The sequence below is a fragment of the Artemia sp. Qi Xiang Cuo genome, chromosome 8 (assembly GCF_049724085.1).
Source record: "Artemia sp. Qi Xiang Cuo chromosome 8, ASM4972408v1, whole genome shotgun sequence".
NCBI lineage: Eukaryota > Metazoa > Arthropoda > Branchiopoda > Anostraca > Artemiidae > Artemia > Artemia sp. Qi Xiang Cuo.
Genome location: NC_142801.1, coordinates 39,881,051 through 39,896,470, shown reverse-complemented (window position 1 = coordinate 39,896,470; position 15,420 = coordinate 39,881,051). Strand labels below are relative to the sequence as shown.

At 35.6% G+C, this 15,420-nt stretch overlaps 1 protein-coding gene across 2 annotated transcripts in view; it reads right to left on the bottom strand.

Moving 5' to 3' along the window:
• LOC148949394 (uncharacterized) overlaps positions 1-15,420 on the bottom strand; it is a 69,444-nt gene that overhangs the window by 34,050 nt on the left and 19,974 nt on the right. For both annotated transcript variants that reach the window (XM_089092948.1, XM_089092949.1), the window contains exon 2: positions 12,605-14,158. In XM_089092948.1, the coding sequence (XP_088949074.1) occupies positions 12,605-14,134 (1,530 nt within the window). In that variant the 5' untranslated portion in view covers positions 14,135-14,158. The remainder of the gene's footprint in view (positions 1-12,604; positions 14,159-15,420) is intronic.

Below are 15,420 nucleotides of genomic sequence, written 5' to 3'. Positions count from 1 at the left end.
AGTTATTATAGCATACAAAAATTCAAACATATTCCAAAAATAATTCTTACAAAGCAGAAACAATTCTTGCGAAATACAAAAAGTTGTAAGAAAATCGAAAATAGTTCTTAAACAGCAAAAACTATTCTTAAAAATAGAAAAAATCCTTTACACAAATCCAAAATAGTTCTAATAGAATTAAGAATAGCTTCTGCAAAATATGAAATACTTGTCACAAAGCACGAAAATTCTAACAACACCGAAAGTAGTTCTTACAGAATACAAAAGGTTCTAACAAAATCCAAAAATAGTTATTAAAAAACAAAAATTATTCTTACGAAATACAACGATATTTTAGACAAATCCAAAATAGTACTAACAGAATAAAAAATAGTTGTTGCAAAATTCGAAATACTTGTTACAAAACAAAAAGATTTCTAACAACATCAAAAATAGTTCTTACAGAATATAAAAAGTTCAAACAAAATCTAAATTTTTCTTACGAAACCGAAATAATTCTTAAAATTAAAATTTTCTAAGAAATCCAAAATATTTCTTACAAAACAATCAATTATTCTTAAAAAATACAAAAATACTTACCACAAATCCAAAATAGTTCTAACAGAGTAAAAAATACTTGTCGATTAAAATATTCAAATCAAGAAAATATGAAATTAAAGATGAAAAAATATAGAAATAGATCAAATATTTTGCTAAAACTAAGGAGTGATGTTAAAACTTAACTGTCATCTAAAATGCAAAGTGGGGGTTGCCCTCTTTTTAGAATGTAATCTCTGTATGTTTTAAAATTTTTAATTTTACAGGGGGAAATATATAAAACCATTTCAAAATGACCCCCCCCCAACTATAATAAACTAGGTACTGTCAATGACCAGCCATAGATTGCTACGAGGACAGCTGCATAATAAATTCTGGAACTGATGTAAATTGGAACTGGTTTGGTGAAATCGGAACGGTGGTATCAGGGAGCAGAAGTGGCGCAACCGAAACTAAGAGGACCAGAATCACTGAAACTGGGATTGGGACTGGAACCTGGGTTGGTGCCAGCAGATTCAGAACTGGAATCACTTTAAGTGGAGCCAAAAACGGGGGAGTGGATTCGGGTATCATTTTATTACAAAAAATATTTTAAAATACCGTCGGGAGTGTAACATGATTGGTTGTAAAAACACAAAGCAATGGACTTAACAGCAAATAACATGGGGATTCCTATACATGCAAGCAAATAACAAGGGAATTCCTATACACGCAAGCAAATAACTTGGGAATTCCTATACATGCAAGCAAATAACAAGGAAATTCCTATACACGCAAGCAAATAACGTGGGAATTCCTATACAACCAAGCACATAACATCGGAATTCCTATACATGCAAGCATATAACATAGGAATTCCTATACATTCAAATAAATAACCTGGGAATTCCTCTACATGCAATCACATAACAACGGACTTACTATGCATGCTAGCTTATAACATGTGAATTCCTATACACGCTATCAAATAACATGGGAATTACTATACATGCAAGCAAATAACATGGGAATTCCTATACATGCAAGCAAATAACATGGGAATTCCTATACATGCAAGCAAATAACAAGGGAATATCTATACCTGCAAGCAAATAACATGGGAATTCCTATACACGCAAGCAAATAACATAACCATTTCTTTTATTCAAATCCCAATCGCAAATCAAGTTATCGTATATTGAACAACCTCTGATTGGCTCATAAAAAATGCCCACGTCAAACGATACATTCATTGTGCAATTCTTATCAAAAACAAAAAAGCTTTATACCCCTTTTTTCCAATGAGAGTTAGCCTTAGCAACGTCACACTCCTAACAAACTATTCTTGACTAAAGGCAATTGTCCAAAAAATCAATCACACTAGGACCAGTATTGCGTACTCGTTCCTCTTTGGAAGATGTATTGACCTCTAGATTAGAATTACCTACCAGAAAAACCGGAAGGTCATTGTAATAGGCAAATGCCCCTGGTAACCCAATTACTTGAAAATACACACACATATCCATGCCTCAGGCTTGTGAAAGTGCATGTATATTTGAAATCAGCACCCCTCTTACTACTCAGTATTGCCGCCATTTTTAACCCCTCTTGTGGTGACGAAATTTTGAAATTTCGAGGAGGGCATCTTTGCTGGCCACGAGGTGGGTAGTAATTTTTAACTGATAGTGCGGAAAACTAAAGAGAGGATGGAATGATTGTAAATAGCTGATGAGTTAATAGGATAGTTGAAGTATTTACTGTAATTTATTAGTATTTTATCCTCAAGCCAGTCAGGAGATACAATGGGTGTCGGACTTACCCCAGAAAAACCCCCGTTCGGGGTAACTCCGGCATGTCGGACTTGTCCCGTACAGGGTAAATTTCAACACGGGGGGCCGGAATTACCCCGTGTATACGATTGGCTAGTCTTTTGCAGTTCTAGCCTAGATCTCAGTGAATTGTATTTGTCAACTATTCCTTGATCCCAATATCTTGACGAAAAGGAGCGATATCAACTGAAAAATGAAACTGGAAAAGAAGGATTATGCCAAAAATATACTTAACGTTATGAGAAAACCTTGAATAAATTACTTTTTTGATTTTAATTTGATCGAAAATACTTTTTTCAGATTTGAGTGTCTTAATTTTTTGCATAAGATTTTGCTTTCATATTTTTCACTTTTTATGTAATTTTCTTGCATCTTCCAGTTGTTTATTATGTTTTGTTCCAATAATAAAGGTTTCCAGACATGAAACTGATATATACGAGTCTTTTTTAGTTTAGTTTATTCACTGTCTTGACCCAAGTCGATAGTGTGATGGAGTTTTATCAACTGCTTTTTCCAAAACCTCTGCTTTTTCAGCCATATATAATGTAAATTTGAAGGTCTAGAGGGGGGAGGGCAGCTGCCCCCCCTCGCAACACCCATGAAAATCAATACTAATATTAACAGCTAAATCTGTCTAAGCTGAAAGTAATTAGACATTGAAGAATCGCATTGTGCCAAGTTAATATTAAACCTAGTATTGTCGGATTACTTTCCAATGAAACACTAGATAACATCGGATTTTTGGTTCTAACAGAAAAACAAATGCATGGTAGACACGTTTGGGGGAATATATTTGAGTGCGAAGGGGTTGGGGTCGAAAACACCAAAATACTGCCTGTGATTGATATGAATTTTTTCTAAACTTTGTCAATCAGTAACAATATAGCTGAATTCACGAGTACCCATAGGGAATAAACACAATTTCTGATGTTTTTCTCAGGATGCAAAGGCCATTAATTTTCTCATGAGAGAAAATTCGTTGCTCCCCATCTTCAAGAGATTTCCCCTCCCCAACGAGGCCAGGTGATAAGTGGAAAATAAAAATTGTTTTTTTAATGTGTTTTAGAACAAAAAAAAGGGTAAATTGTCTAACTGAGGCTCTAAAATTGTTTTCTGTAGGTTTTGGCTAATAAAAAACCTTGATGAGGATATCTGATAAACGTGTACAGATATTAAAAAAAAAAAACGTTAAGTCTGGACAGCTTTTCCTGCTTCCAATTTTCCGTCCCATTTTTCCAGAAAACCGTTAGTCTGGACGCGCTATAAGCTTGAATTTGTCAATAGGGCTTGTCGTTTCTTATACACTAGCTACGCTTTACTATTGTTACTATAAACTTGCATTTTTTCCAGATGCCACGCAAGTACAACCGAAAAACCAACAAGGGGGCAGGAGGACGATATACTGCTGAACAGCTTAAACAAGCCAAAGATGAAGTTCTATCATGTCGAATGTCTTTAAAAAAAGCTGCGAATTTTATAACATACTGAGGACAACACTAATGGATCAGACAAAGAAGCAAAGGACATTCCCCGAATCGCCCACAGTTACTCCCGGGAGAGCTCCGGACCTACCTCCTGATGTTGAGCAGAGTATGGCCAATACACTGAAGGTCATGGAAAAGTAGGGTATGGGGCTTACCAAACAACATTTCCTAGACGAAGTGCAAAAATGTGTCAGCATGAACAAAACCAGTACTCGTTTCACGAACAACCGGCCAGGTGAGGACTGGTGGCTTGGGTTTAAGAAAAGAAACAACATCTCGCTTAAGAAACCTGAGCGTCTTGAAAACCTGAGGGCTGTGCAACAAGCAGATCCTTTTATCATTCTAGGATTTTATGACCTGCTACAAAAAATAGAAGAAGAGCTTGAAGTCTTAGACAAACCAGAATGTTGGTTCAACTTGGGCGAAACTTCGTTTTGTCGCAATCCCGGTAGCGTTAAAATCGCTGGCGCGAAAGGATCCCCAGCAACGCGGTAACCTGGTGGCAATGGGCGTGATAACACAACTGTGCTCGCATGTGTTAATGCATCAGGTGAGAAGTTGCCACCACTGGTAGTCTTCTCGGAAAAAACACTTGGAGTTCATGGCTACCCGATCAGGACCATCCAGATGCATGTTATTCAGCTACTAAGAAAGGATGGATGACTGCGGACCTTTTCTATAACTGGTTTAGAGATGTTTTCCTGCCTCAGGTGAAAGAAAAAGCACTTCTTATTCTTGTTGGCCATGGCTCCCATTTATCCTTGGCTCTTGCGAAGCTCGCTTCAGAGAAGAACGTTACCATCCTCAAGTTGCCAGCCCATGCATCCCATGTTTTGCAGCCCCTTGACAGGGTTATTTTCCAAGGGCTGAAATCATCCTATGAGCAGAAGCTCGTGAACTGGCAACGAGCACACCCAGGTGACGTCTTGTCACGACCAGGCCTCGTGAAAATTTTATGTCAGATCTGGGAGACTTACTTTACCCCTTCACTGATTCAAAAATCATTTCAAGCGACAGGAATTCACGATTCCGCTATTCCAGCGCGTATCAACCGCGATGTGGTCGACAATGCAAAGTTTAATCCAGCCAAGTTCAAACGATATGTTGAGAGTAAGGAATCGGAGACTCAGAATTTAACAAGAGTGACTACCAGGGTGAATACTGCAACTGAACAGAATACCATTTCGGTGTTGGTTAGTCCGAAAAAGAATCATACGCATAACAAATCCTTTGAAGAACTTCTCTTGGACTCAGTACGTTGCCCTTCTCTTGATGCCTCAGCATCCGGGACATCCGGTAGGCAGAGAGTTGCCCGGGAAGCTGAAGTAATCATATCTGCAGAGGCTTTGAGAGTGCTTGAACAAAGAGAGAAAGAGAAAAAAGAAAAGCTAGAGAACAAAAATGGGAAAGTAAAAAAGAACACGCTCAAGCCAAAACTGAAAAAGAAAAAGACAGATGATCTTTCCAGTGAAGACTCTGACGTTGATGTCTCATCGGGATCCTCAACTGACGAAATAGATATCCGTGATACTGTTGGCAGTGAGCATGAAGAGGAAGAGGAAAAGAAGCTAAGCATACGGCTAAATGAGTACTATGTTGTAGCATACGATACCAAACGAGATCAACAAAGCTGGTATATCGGGAGGGTGCTTGATTTTCCCGATGAAAATCTTGTTTGTATAAAATATCTTCGCTGCCTGAGCCTAGCCGACTATTCATACGATTGGCGAAAAAAAGATGACATTGACGAAGTCGAAGAAAACTACATCTTTGCCGGACCATTGAGGCTCTCTGGAGCTGGACCTTCACTCTACCACCATTCCAAATTCGGCACATCATCAGCCTGTACAAGAAGCACACTAGTGCCTGCAAGTGATCAAAAGTTTGCTTTCTCGAATCTCTCTGATACTAATTGAAACTGTTTTTTTTTATCCTATTATTTGAAGTATGTTGTTACCTTTTTAATATTTACAATAAAAAATTTGAAAAAATACCTTTCTCAGAGACGTCTCCTATGTACGGGGTAAAACCAGCACTGTCGGAGTTATCCCATGATAAGCAGAAAGCTGATGTTCCGCTGTGGCACATACAAATCATTAACGAGAGTTTGTGGTTTGTATGGTTTTTCCTTATATAGAGGGACTCTCTATCATGTCCTAGTGCGAAATAATTTTTATCTCTACATACATAAGATTTACCTGGGAGGTGCCGGATTTACCCCAGACTCGGGGTAAGTTCGGCCTCCCTGAGATGGGTTACTTTGGTGTAGCAACTCATGGAAACAACAAAACTTGGGGACTTTCTGGATTCTGCGGAATATTACTAGTATGATCAAGAGCAACATCAAATAGTTTTTATTGTGGCAGAAACTCCAAAACAATCTTGGGACCAGATTAAGCTGAAAAAAACTCGATGAAGGGCCGGACTTACCCCAGTTCACCCTATAATGAAAAGTGGGGATTTTTCTTCAATATCTGACATTCTTCAATTCAATATCTACATTTTACAAAAAAAACTTTAAAAGTTGCATCAATAATTTGTTTATGTGCATCTTTGTTACGTTTTTGCGAGTCAGACAAAAATGTCGCGGGCGGAAGGTTTGACACTCAAAACCCCCCTAGATACAGCTTTTCATTCAGAGAATGTTGAAATAAATCAAAAGACACTAAGTGCATACAGGTTGTCATAAGGGCGTATCTGCAAAATATCCAAAACAACAGAGAGCATTAAGTTCAAACTTAAGGGAATAGTGAGGAGGATGTTGAATGAAATTAAATAACACTATGTGCATCTTGTTTGTCAAAAGGATGTATCTACAAGAGCTCAGGAACGGTTTAGGATCTTAACCTGAAGCCTTCTAGAGAATACTGATGAGGATCCTGAACTAAATCAAAAGAAGCTATGTACATCCAGGTTGTCAAAATGCTGTATCTGCAATATCTCAGAAACGACTAGGGGTATTAAGTTGTAACTTTCAGGGAATGTTGAATTAAAGCAAACGACAATGTGTGCACCCAGTTGTCAAAAGGGTATAGCTGCTAAATCTAAGGAACGGCTTAGGGTATTAATTTGAAAACGTTTACTTTCAATGGATGTTGAGGGGGATATTCAACATAACCAAAAGACACCATATGCATACCGGTTTTCAATTAGGCATTTCTACAATATGTCAAGAATGGCTATGGGCACTAAGTGTAGACTTTCAGGGAATTTTGAGCGGCATGTTGAACTAATCAAAGGTTTTTACATGCATCCATGTTGCCGAAAGGGCGTATGTGCAATATCACAGAAACAGTTTAGTGCATTAAGTTGAAACTTTAAGGGAATGTTGAGGGTATGTTGTACTAAATCAAAAGACACTATGCGGATCGAGGTTTTCAAATGGGCATATCTGTAATATCCTAGGAACAGTTAAGGGTACTAAGTTAAAACTTTCAGAGAATGTTGAACTAGATCATAAGACACATGGTTTCAGACTGTCAAAAGTACCTATCTGCAACCACTCAGGTATGGCTAAGGGTATTGAGCTGGAACTTTCTTAAGTCTTAAGGAATAATCCTAAAGGAACGATGCAGGTTCAGGTTCAGTTTCATACATTTTTATTAACAAAAAACAACTCAATATGACAACAAGTCGCACTAAAGCAAGAAGATGCTTGAAAAAGCGACTGGTTGGATATCATGCATGCCAAATCATCAAACCAAATAACATGAAAAAAGCGGAAAACAATAATAATAACATAAAATAATGATAAATATATAATGGCACAAAATATAAAAAAATACAAAAATAAAAAAAACATAATCTAGAAACCATAATATATACAACAAAAAAAAATAAATCCGTCTCTTAAACCTTTAACACTACCAAATTCCTTAAAAGACTTGATTTTTAACACGGGTTTTAAGTTGCGGCACACTTTCAGCTTGACGAACAGAATCTGGGAACGAATTCCAAACTGTCTGGTCACTTGACTCGCTCTCGTTGTGTTCCGTGGCTCAGATGCAAGACTATCCGCACTCCTAGTCGAATAATCGTGATAAAACGAATTAGGCTTAAAAATATTCAAAAAAAAATTGGGTGCAAGACCATTCAGACACTGAAATACAAATACTTCAATTTTATAATCCTTTATTTCACCAACCTTTAAAATTTTGAACTTTCTAAAAAGTGATTCAGTGCTATCAATACCACGATCATACCTTCCAATCAACCTTATAGCCTTATTCTGCAGAACTTGAACTCTTCTAAAGAACTCTTGAACTCTTCACCTTTATCTGACGAACAGCTAAAGGTGTTAAGTTGCAATTTTCAGAGAATATTGAACGAGGTGTTGAACTAAGTCAAAATAATTATTCATAATTTTCTGACTGGTAAGCTTAGGCTACTTTACATTAAGTTATTAAAGTCAGCCCTTGGCAAGCTCGGGCTGCATCACGGGCTCATCCGTCTTTTCGTTCATTTGTAGAGTTTTCCTATTTGTGCTGTTTGGTCTTTTTCATTTCTTTTTTCTTTGTACTCTGTTTTTCTCTTGTGTTTATTAGCGGATTAAAAAAAAAATTATTGTCATTATTATTATATGTATTTATTTGTTTATTCCATTTTCATTCATATGTAATCTTTGAACATTCTCCCAATGGGATTCTTACGAGTATAGTATCTAGAGCTTATTTCAAAAACCATCTTAAACCTTGATTTCAAATTGAACAAAGTTTACGCAATAATTATATTGAATACAACCAAAACCAATGCTCACATCACCTTTTACAATTTAAATTTTAATTCGAACCCGATTTATTTAATTCTTAAGCAGAAAACCTGGAAGAAAACATCCATAATATTAACCGATAATATAATGGCAATTAAAAACGAACATGAATTACTTTCAAGGAAAAGTTTTTTCCGAAAGAAAAGTAAAGAACTAGGTTACATAAAAACCTAACCCAAGCAGATATAAAGCCCTGTAGCAATTCAAACTTAAAAAAAACAACAAAAAAACATAAATTACTATCAATGAAGAAAGGCAACCCAAAACGAAGAAAAATTGTTTTAAAATAATCACATTAAATATTCAGATGACAGATACAAGTGCGGATAAATAAGAAAGATTAAAACAAGTAGAAACTAAAATTAATAATCAAGTCAAATTTAAAATGAACAGAAATTACTAAAAATAGGAGAAGGGTTACTGAACCTCTCACTCCTAAACTTTCTAAAGGCTATTGAGTAATCTACACGGAACTGAGAACCAAATATTCTTTTTATAGGCCTAATTACAGCATTGAAATCAAAGTTTATTATAAATATACATTAATTGTTCATTTTAGTTTTATTAGTTCTTTATATTATTATTTTGATTATATTTCATTTTTTAATATTTGCCAGTTGTTTAAAAAATTAAACTACACAGTTGAAAATACATTTAGTTTTCAATCAAACATAAATGACAAAATAGCCTTTCAAAGGTTTAGGGGCGTCGGGAGGGAGTAACCCTACTCCTGTTTTTGTTATTATATTTTATTTAAAGTTTGACTTGATTATTCATTTAGTTTCTACTTGTTTTAGGATTATTTATTTATCTTCATCATTATCTGTTATAAAGATTGATGAGATTATTTATTTTAATTTCCGTTTTTGGATTTCATTTATTTGCTGATAGTAATTTCTGGTCGTTTAAAGTTTGAATTATTATATAATCTTATTTCTGCTTAACTTAGGTTTTAATATCACTATTTACTTTTCTTTAGAAAAAAAATTATTTTTATAATTTTTTTTTTAACTTAATTATATAAGGAGCTACCTGGTAACTACCCTTGAAGCCAGTTATCTAAGTAATCATCAACAGAGGCGTTCTCCTCTCTACATACGCGAAGACTGACAACCACTCATCTTCCAATAATTTTTCTTTTTTAAAAATGATAACTCTTTGGTTCATGACAATGATACCCATTGTGAAAAATGTTACTGATTGGCCAATGTTTAGACTTTTCCAGTTATATAAAGCTCATCTGTATACTTGAAACTGTATTATAAGCTTGGACACCACCATACTTAAAAACAGAGGGGGAAGGGATAGAGAGGGCTTCCTACCTATGATTAGTCTGAAGGCTATCTTCAGGTTAAGTAATTGAAACATTAAATACTATGACTGAAGGCATAAATACTTTGAAGTATTGCCCATTTTGTGTAGTTACTAGATGTAGTAGCAGGGTTCCCTTGAGGAATAAACCAGTTTTAGTTCTTTTTTTACCATTTAAGCCTACCAAAAAGTAACTTAAAGTAGACATTAGCCTATATAAGAAAATGGCTGAGCGGGGGGGGGATGCTTTGTGGGAATTATGATGAAAGAATCAAAAGCCATAGTAGTATCTTCTTGAACTAGGACATAGCAAGGAAGACTAAAACTAGCTAAAACTAGCAATTTAAACCGTTGGGTAACCTTTAAGACTTGATAACATAATTGCATGGTCAGAGGCCCAGCAAGAGCAGTAGCGGACAAAGTATCGAGGACCCGAGCGTTAATGGAGTATACAAAATAAATTTAAATTACAAATTTTGACTTTGCTTGGATGCAATCTGTAAGGTTTTCACTAGTCCTGGACTAGTGAAGTTTATCGCAAATATTCACTGAAGAAACAGTTTATTCAAAAATGACTCCCTTGTCCTAATATTGATCTGAATAATCTGGCATTAGCAATTGAATTGTAGCTATGGTGCTGCAGAGCTTTCAAAAATACTATTCATTTCGTGAAGTTATTGATATTTGTAAATTCTTTTAAAGCTGTAAATACAATAGCCCAAATTTAGTGCCAAAACCCCTAGTGAAGAACACTTTCCAACTTGGTCTGGATTCACAGTTCTAGTCAAGCCAATTCTTGTTTTCACACAAACGTTTGTCTGGCAGCTTACTCTAGTAAGCTCAATCAGAAGTCCTTCATATAGGAATAAAGCTAATTTCCCATTTATATTCTTGTAATCCAGTAACAATAGCTTTAGTGGTTAGGAAACGCCCAGCACATGTCCCAAGCCTGACTGCCCAAAACAGCCTCTGAAAGAAGAAGTAATGCTTCTTGACCAAGACGACAACCTCCCGACCGTTGGCGGGAACACTTTTGCGACCAATCTTTTCCAGTATTGCTGAAGACAGTGACAAACAGATAGGTATACCAAAAATAGTGTCATTATGCCATGAGAGAAGAATCCCCAAGTTGGTCAACCTGGCTGGATTGGGTTTTCAGAGGCAAATCTATAGCGTTGCCTATAGTAAAGGCCATATGGCTCCAATGTTTTATTATTATTATTATTTTTTCCAGAGGCACTTCATATGGAAGGGGTCGTCATATAAACCCGTCGTATAAAGCGCCAATGACGCAGTAGGTTTTAGACTTTTACAGTGAGAGAAGGAGGTGATACCAAAACTCTTGTTTGTAGTGATTTTTGTTCCTTTGAAGCTTGATTTGCATATTCAACTTAGGTTTCACTCGTTTTAAGATTTATTTATTCATTTACATAAATATCTATTGTGTTTGTTTGCATTGATTGTTTATTTAATTTCTGTTGCGTTTTAAGTTTCATTATACTTCAATATCAAAACATTTTTTTTTTCGTTTTAAGCTTGATTTTCATATTCAATCTAAGCATTACTTGCTTTAAGATCTATTTATTAATTTATATTATTACTTGTTGTATGTTTTTTCCTATGATTGTTTATTTAATTTCTGTTCGTTTTGGGTTTCATTTATTCTTTAATAGTAATTTCTGGTCGTTTTGAGTTTGAACTTTAACATGTATTTGTATCTGCTGAGCTTAAGTTTAAAATTGCCTTTACTTTCCTTTGAAAAACTTATTTTTCAGAGTTTTTTTTAATTAATAATACAAAAAGTGCACAGTAACAAGAGGACAGAGATATGCTGACAATTAAGTCTGTTATTTTCTTTAATAGGTTCTACAAGCACAGTCACAGGTGATTATCTTTTTCTATAGAAAATATAAGCTTTCAAAAGTCAAAGCCAAATTAATTGTTTCCTTCTTAACAAGGGTAGGTCACATGGAATTACCAAACCGTTTTTCTCTATCTCTTTCTATAGAAAATATAAGCTTTCGAAAGTCAAAGCCAAATTGATTGTCTCCTTCTGAAGAAGGGTAGGTCGCATGGAATCACCAAAACGTTTCAATTGGATTTGCACAATACCTGAGTACACAAAGGGGGAGCCTCTCCCACCAAAAAAGAAAGAAACACAACAACCAACAATACACTTCCTTGTTTGTTTTTCTTTACTCTCCCCCATATACAAAATTATCTAACCTCCCTGCACAGGTTAGACCTGTATGCAACTATATATGAGTAAACAACATCTGAATTATTAGTACAGACAGATCAGAGCTTTAGCGGGGAATAGAGATGTTTGTATAGGGGTCGGGATGGGAATCTGTGGGTTAATTACGCTACTGAAAAAATGTTGTAAAACCCAGTGCAATTTGGAATTCTACATGAACAGAGGCCATAATTCCACATAGGGGGAGGGGGGGGGGTCAATGAGAGAATCATTAAAGATTTTCCAAAGAACAATTTAGGAAAACCTTGGAATTTTGGCCTAAAAATGCACTTTCTGTAATATTAGACCAGTCCAGAAAGGATTTTTGTTATTCCATTCATACAGAGGTAAAAGTTGTGTAGGCTACAAATATGCTGCAAGATATATTTTTGTTAAAAATAACTACCAATAAAAATGATAAATAAATTATAGCATATGGCAAAAAACAAAAAAGTAATACCTCATGAGCTGCTTCAGGTTTCTCAAAGACAGCTTTTTGCCTATTGCTTGCAGTAACAATCATTTCACTTTTAAGCATAGAATTGGCAACTGTACAGAGCCTGTGTTTTTGTCTCGAATCATAAGAAGACAAAAACTTATTGGGTGCAATTCCAGACTGACTGAGATCAACTACAGATGGTCGAACCTGCCACTGTGAATACATTGACAAAAGCGGATCTGTTTCTTGAATCACATACATTGGCTGAGGTTTAGAGAGGCAGCAAAAATAGACTTTGGTTGAACACTTAAGACCCAGCGTCGTATATGAATAGCCATTAAGAAAAGTCTGGTTATAAGCTTTGCTAGGCCTTGGGGTATCAGGAGATATTAGAATATGTCCTCCTTCTTGGAACCTAGGCACTCCTTCTGGGTCCATACCAGACATACATGTTTTTTTCCTTTGAAAACTCCCTGTTTTTAAAGATAAGCTTGTAGGTCTTGAGAATTTTTTTATTCCTTCACTGGCTAAGGGATCACTGTCTTTCTTTTCTGTCACAAAGGCACGGGATTTGGTAGGTGAAATCAAATATGGCACTGAGTCAATGGTATAATTATGAAATTTAAGCTCTTTTGCAACACGTGGTGAGTCATCTCTCCGATTTTTTTTCTCTTCCTTGGAGGAGGACACTTGAGTGAACTGATTGTTTGACAATAGTGAAAGACCTCTTGACATCACTTCAGTTTTCCTGGCACTAAGATCTACCACTGAGTCCAAATGCTTAGGCACTTCACTAACTGTTGTACTAGCACTTAATGTTTGAGGACTTTTAAATGACAAAGAAGTAGAAACAGCAGGATCGTCTCTCGGGTCCCCTGAAAGTTTTTCTTGGCTAAAATTCAAAGGTACCAGAGGAGTTTGAGGTTTAAAACCAGAGGAAGTATTTTTCATCAAATTATTAATGCTGAAGTCAGAAACTAGACGTTTGAAAACCTGCATTTCAGAATTATTTTGTACTAATTGTTTACTTTTGAAATTATCATTAGTCAATATCCCATCAACCCTTTGTACTTTTGGCCGAATTAAAACTGGATGCTGTAAGAGACCATCTAATACACATCTTTTTCTATGACTTTCAGAAGCAGCCTCTGAAGCATGATAAGGAGCTTCTCCTTGAGCTGAAGTGTCAATAATATCTCGAATGCCAAATCGAATCCCATAATCCTGAGTTTTCGAACATATTGAATCCACAGTGTCACATTGCTGATTTGAAGAACCCACACTTCTACTTTCTGGGTCATAGATAGAGCATGCAGGTGAAATACTTGCTTGACTAAGGCATTCTCTTTGATGATTAAAAGTTTCAAAACTAAATGAATTCGATGATCTCTTTCTTGGTGGTTTCACATGATCAGTTTGTGAATTGTCATTTTGTCCACAATGTTCTCTGTCTGGTAAAGAGACAATTTTCTTGAATTTCTTATGAACATAACTACTATCAGCTATTTCGTTGTTATTTTCAGACATTTTGGACGTTACAGGTGCTGCCATGGCTTTTTAAGAAGTACATCTAATCTGAAAACAAGTGGAAATAATCAATAACAGAAATAATCACATTGGTAATCCTTCATAACTATAAATTATTTATCAATTTGATAGATAGAAATATACAGGCAAACAATATATATTTTTTTTCTCAATCCTGTGTTACATAAAGCCCAAGTCTAGTCCTTTGGAAAGTATAATGAGCAGGAAAGGATGTCCGATTCTCTAAAAGTAGGTGGTTTCAAACCAGAAAAATTAAAATTTCATGAACTATTTTTCTTGCAACAGGGGAGGGGTAATTGAATCCTGCCCATAGTAAAAAGATGCTTATTCAGCCATTTTTGGGAATATAAAAAAAAATCCATGCATATTCTGTCAAAACATGGATATCAGGAAGGAGACAGCCAAAATGTATTCTGTGTAAGTATCTGACGTGAAGTATAAAAAATATCTCCACATATTTTTCGCCATAAGGATTAAGGTAAAATAGGTCAAACAACCAAAGAAACGCACACTCATGGTTTTACGGAGGTATCATTTTTGGAGGGGGGGGGGTATCAAATAACCCTTATTAGGGCACAATGTTTCCAGAAGAGAAATTTTATAGACAAATCTAAGGTTGCAGGCTCTTTTTTGGAATTCCCTAAATGTTATATTTGTAATTAACTTTTATAGTTACACAAATAAAAAGTTATAGTTCCAGAGTCAAAACTTCAATGATTTTTTATTAGGCAGTTTTTTTTTTCAAGCACGTTTTATAGTTTCGACTTACTAAGAGGGCTGGGAGGGGGAGCATACAAGAGGGCGGATTATAAACATAAGGTTAAGTTTTTAACCATGGAGAGTTTAATGGAACACTTGTTATGCTTCCCAGTTAGTACAAAAAGCACATAGATATGATCAAGAGCATTTGAATTAGCCATTAAACCTTGCTCTACGATCTTGCAATGGCCTGCTAGCCTTGGTGGAAAAAAAAGAGGACACACATCACTTCTACCAAAGAAAAAAAACAATCTTGTATGTTTTTCATGATGGAGGGGCTCAAAACCTCCAGTTGAGGGTTTTCGACCATAGTAATCAATAAGTGCATTTTTTTTTTCGATCCGTTGGCATTTCTGAGGGGTTTCAAGCCCTCATTCACGATTCCCAAAAAATTATTTATGCAATAAACTTTTTGCTGTTAAAGATAAACCTATATAATATTCATCATTCCTGAATCACCTTTAAGTGACCTTACTTGATAGTTTTTTTTTTCAAAACGGGTTTTTAAATTTAGGGTTACTATGGGCTAT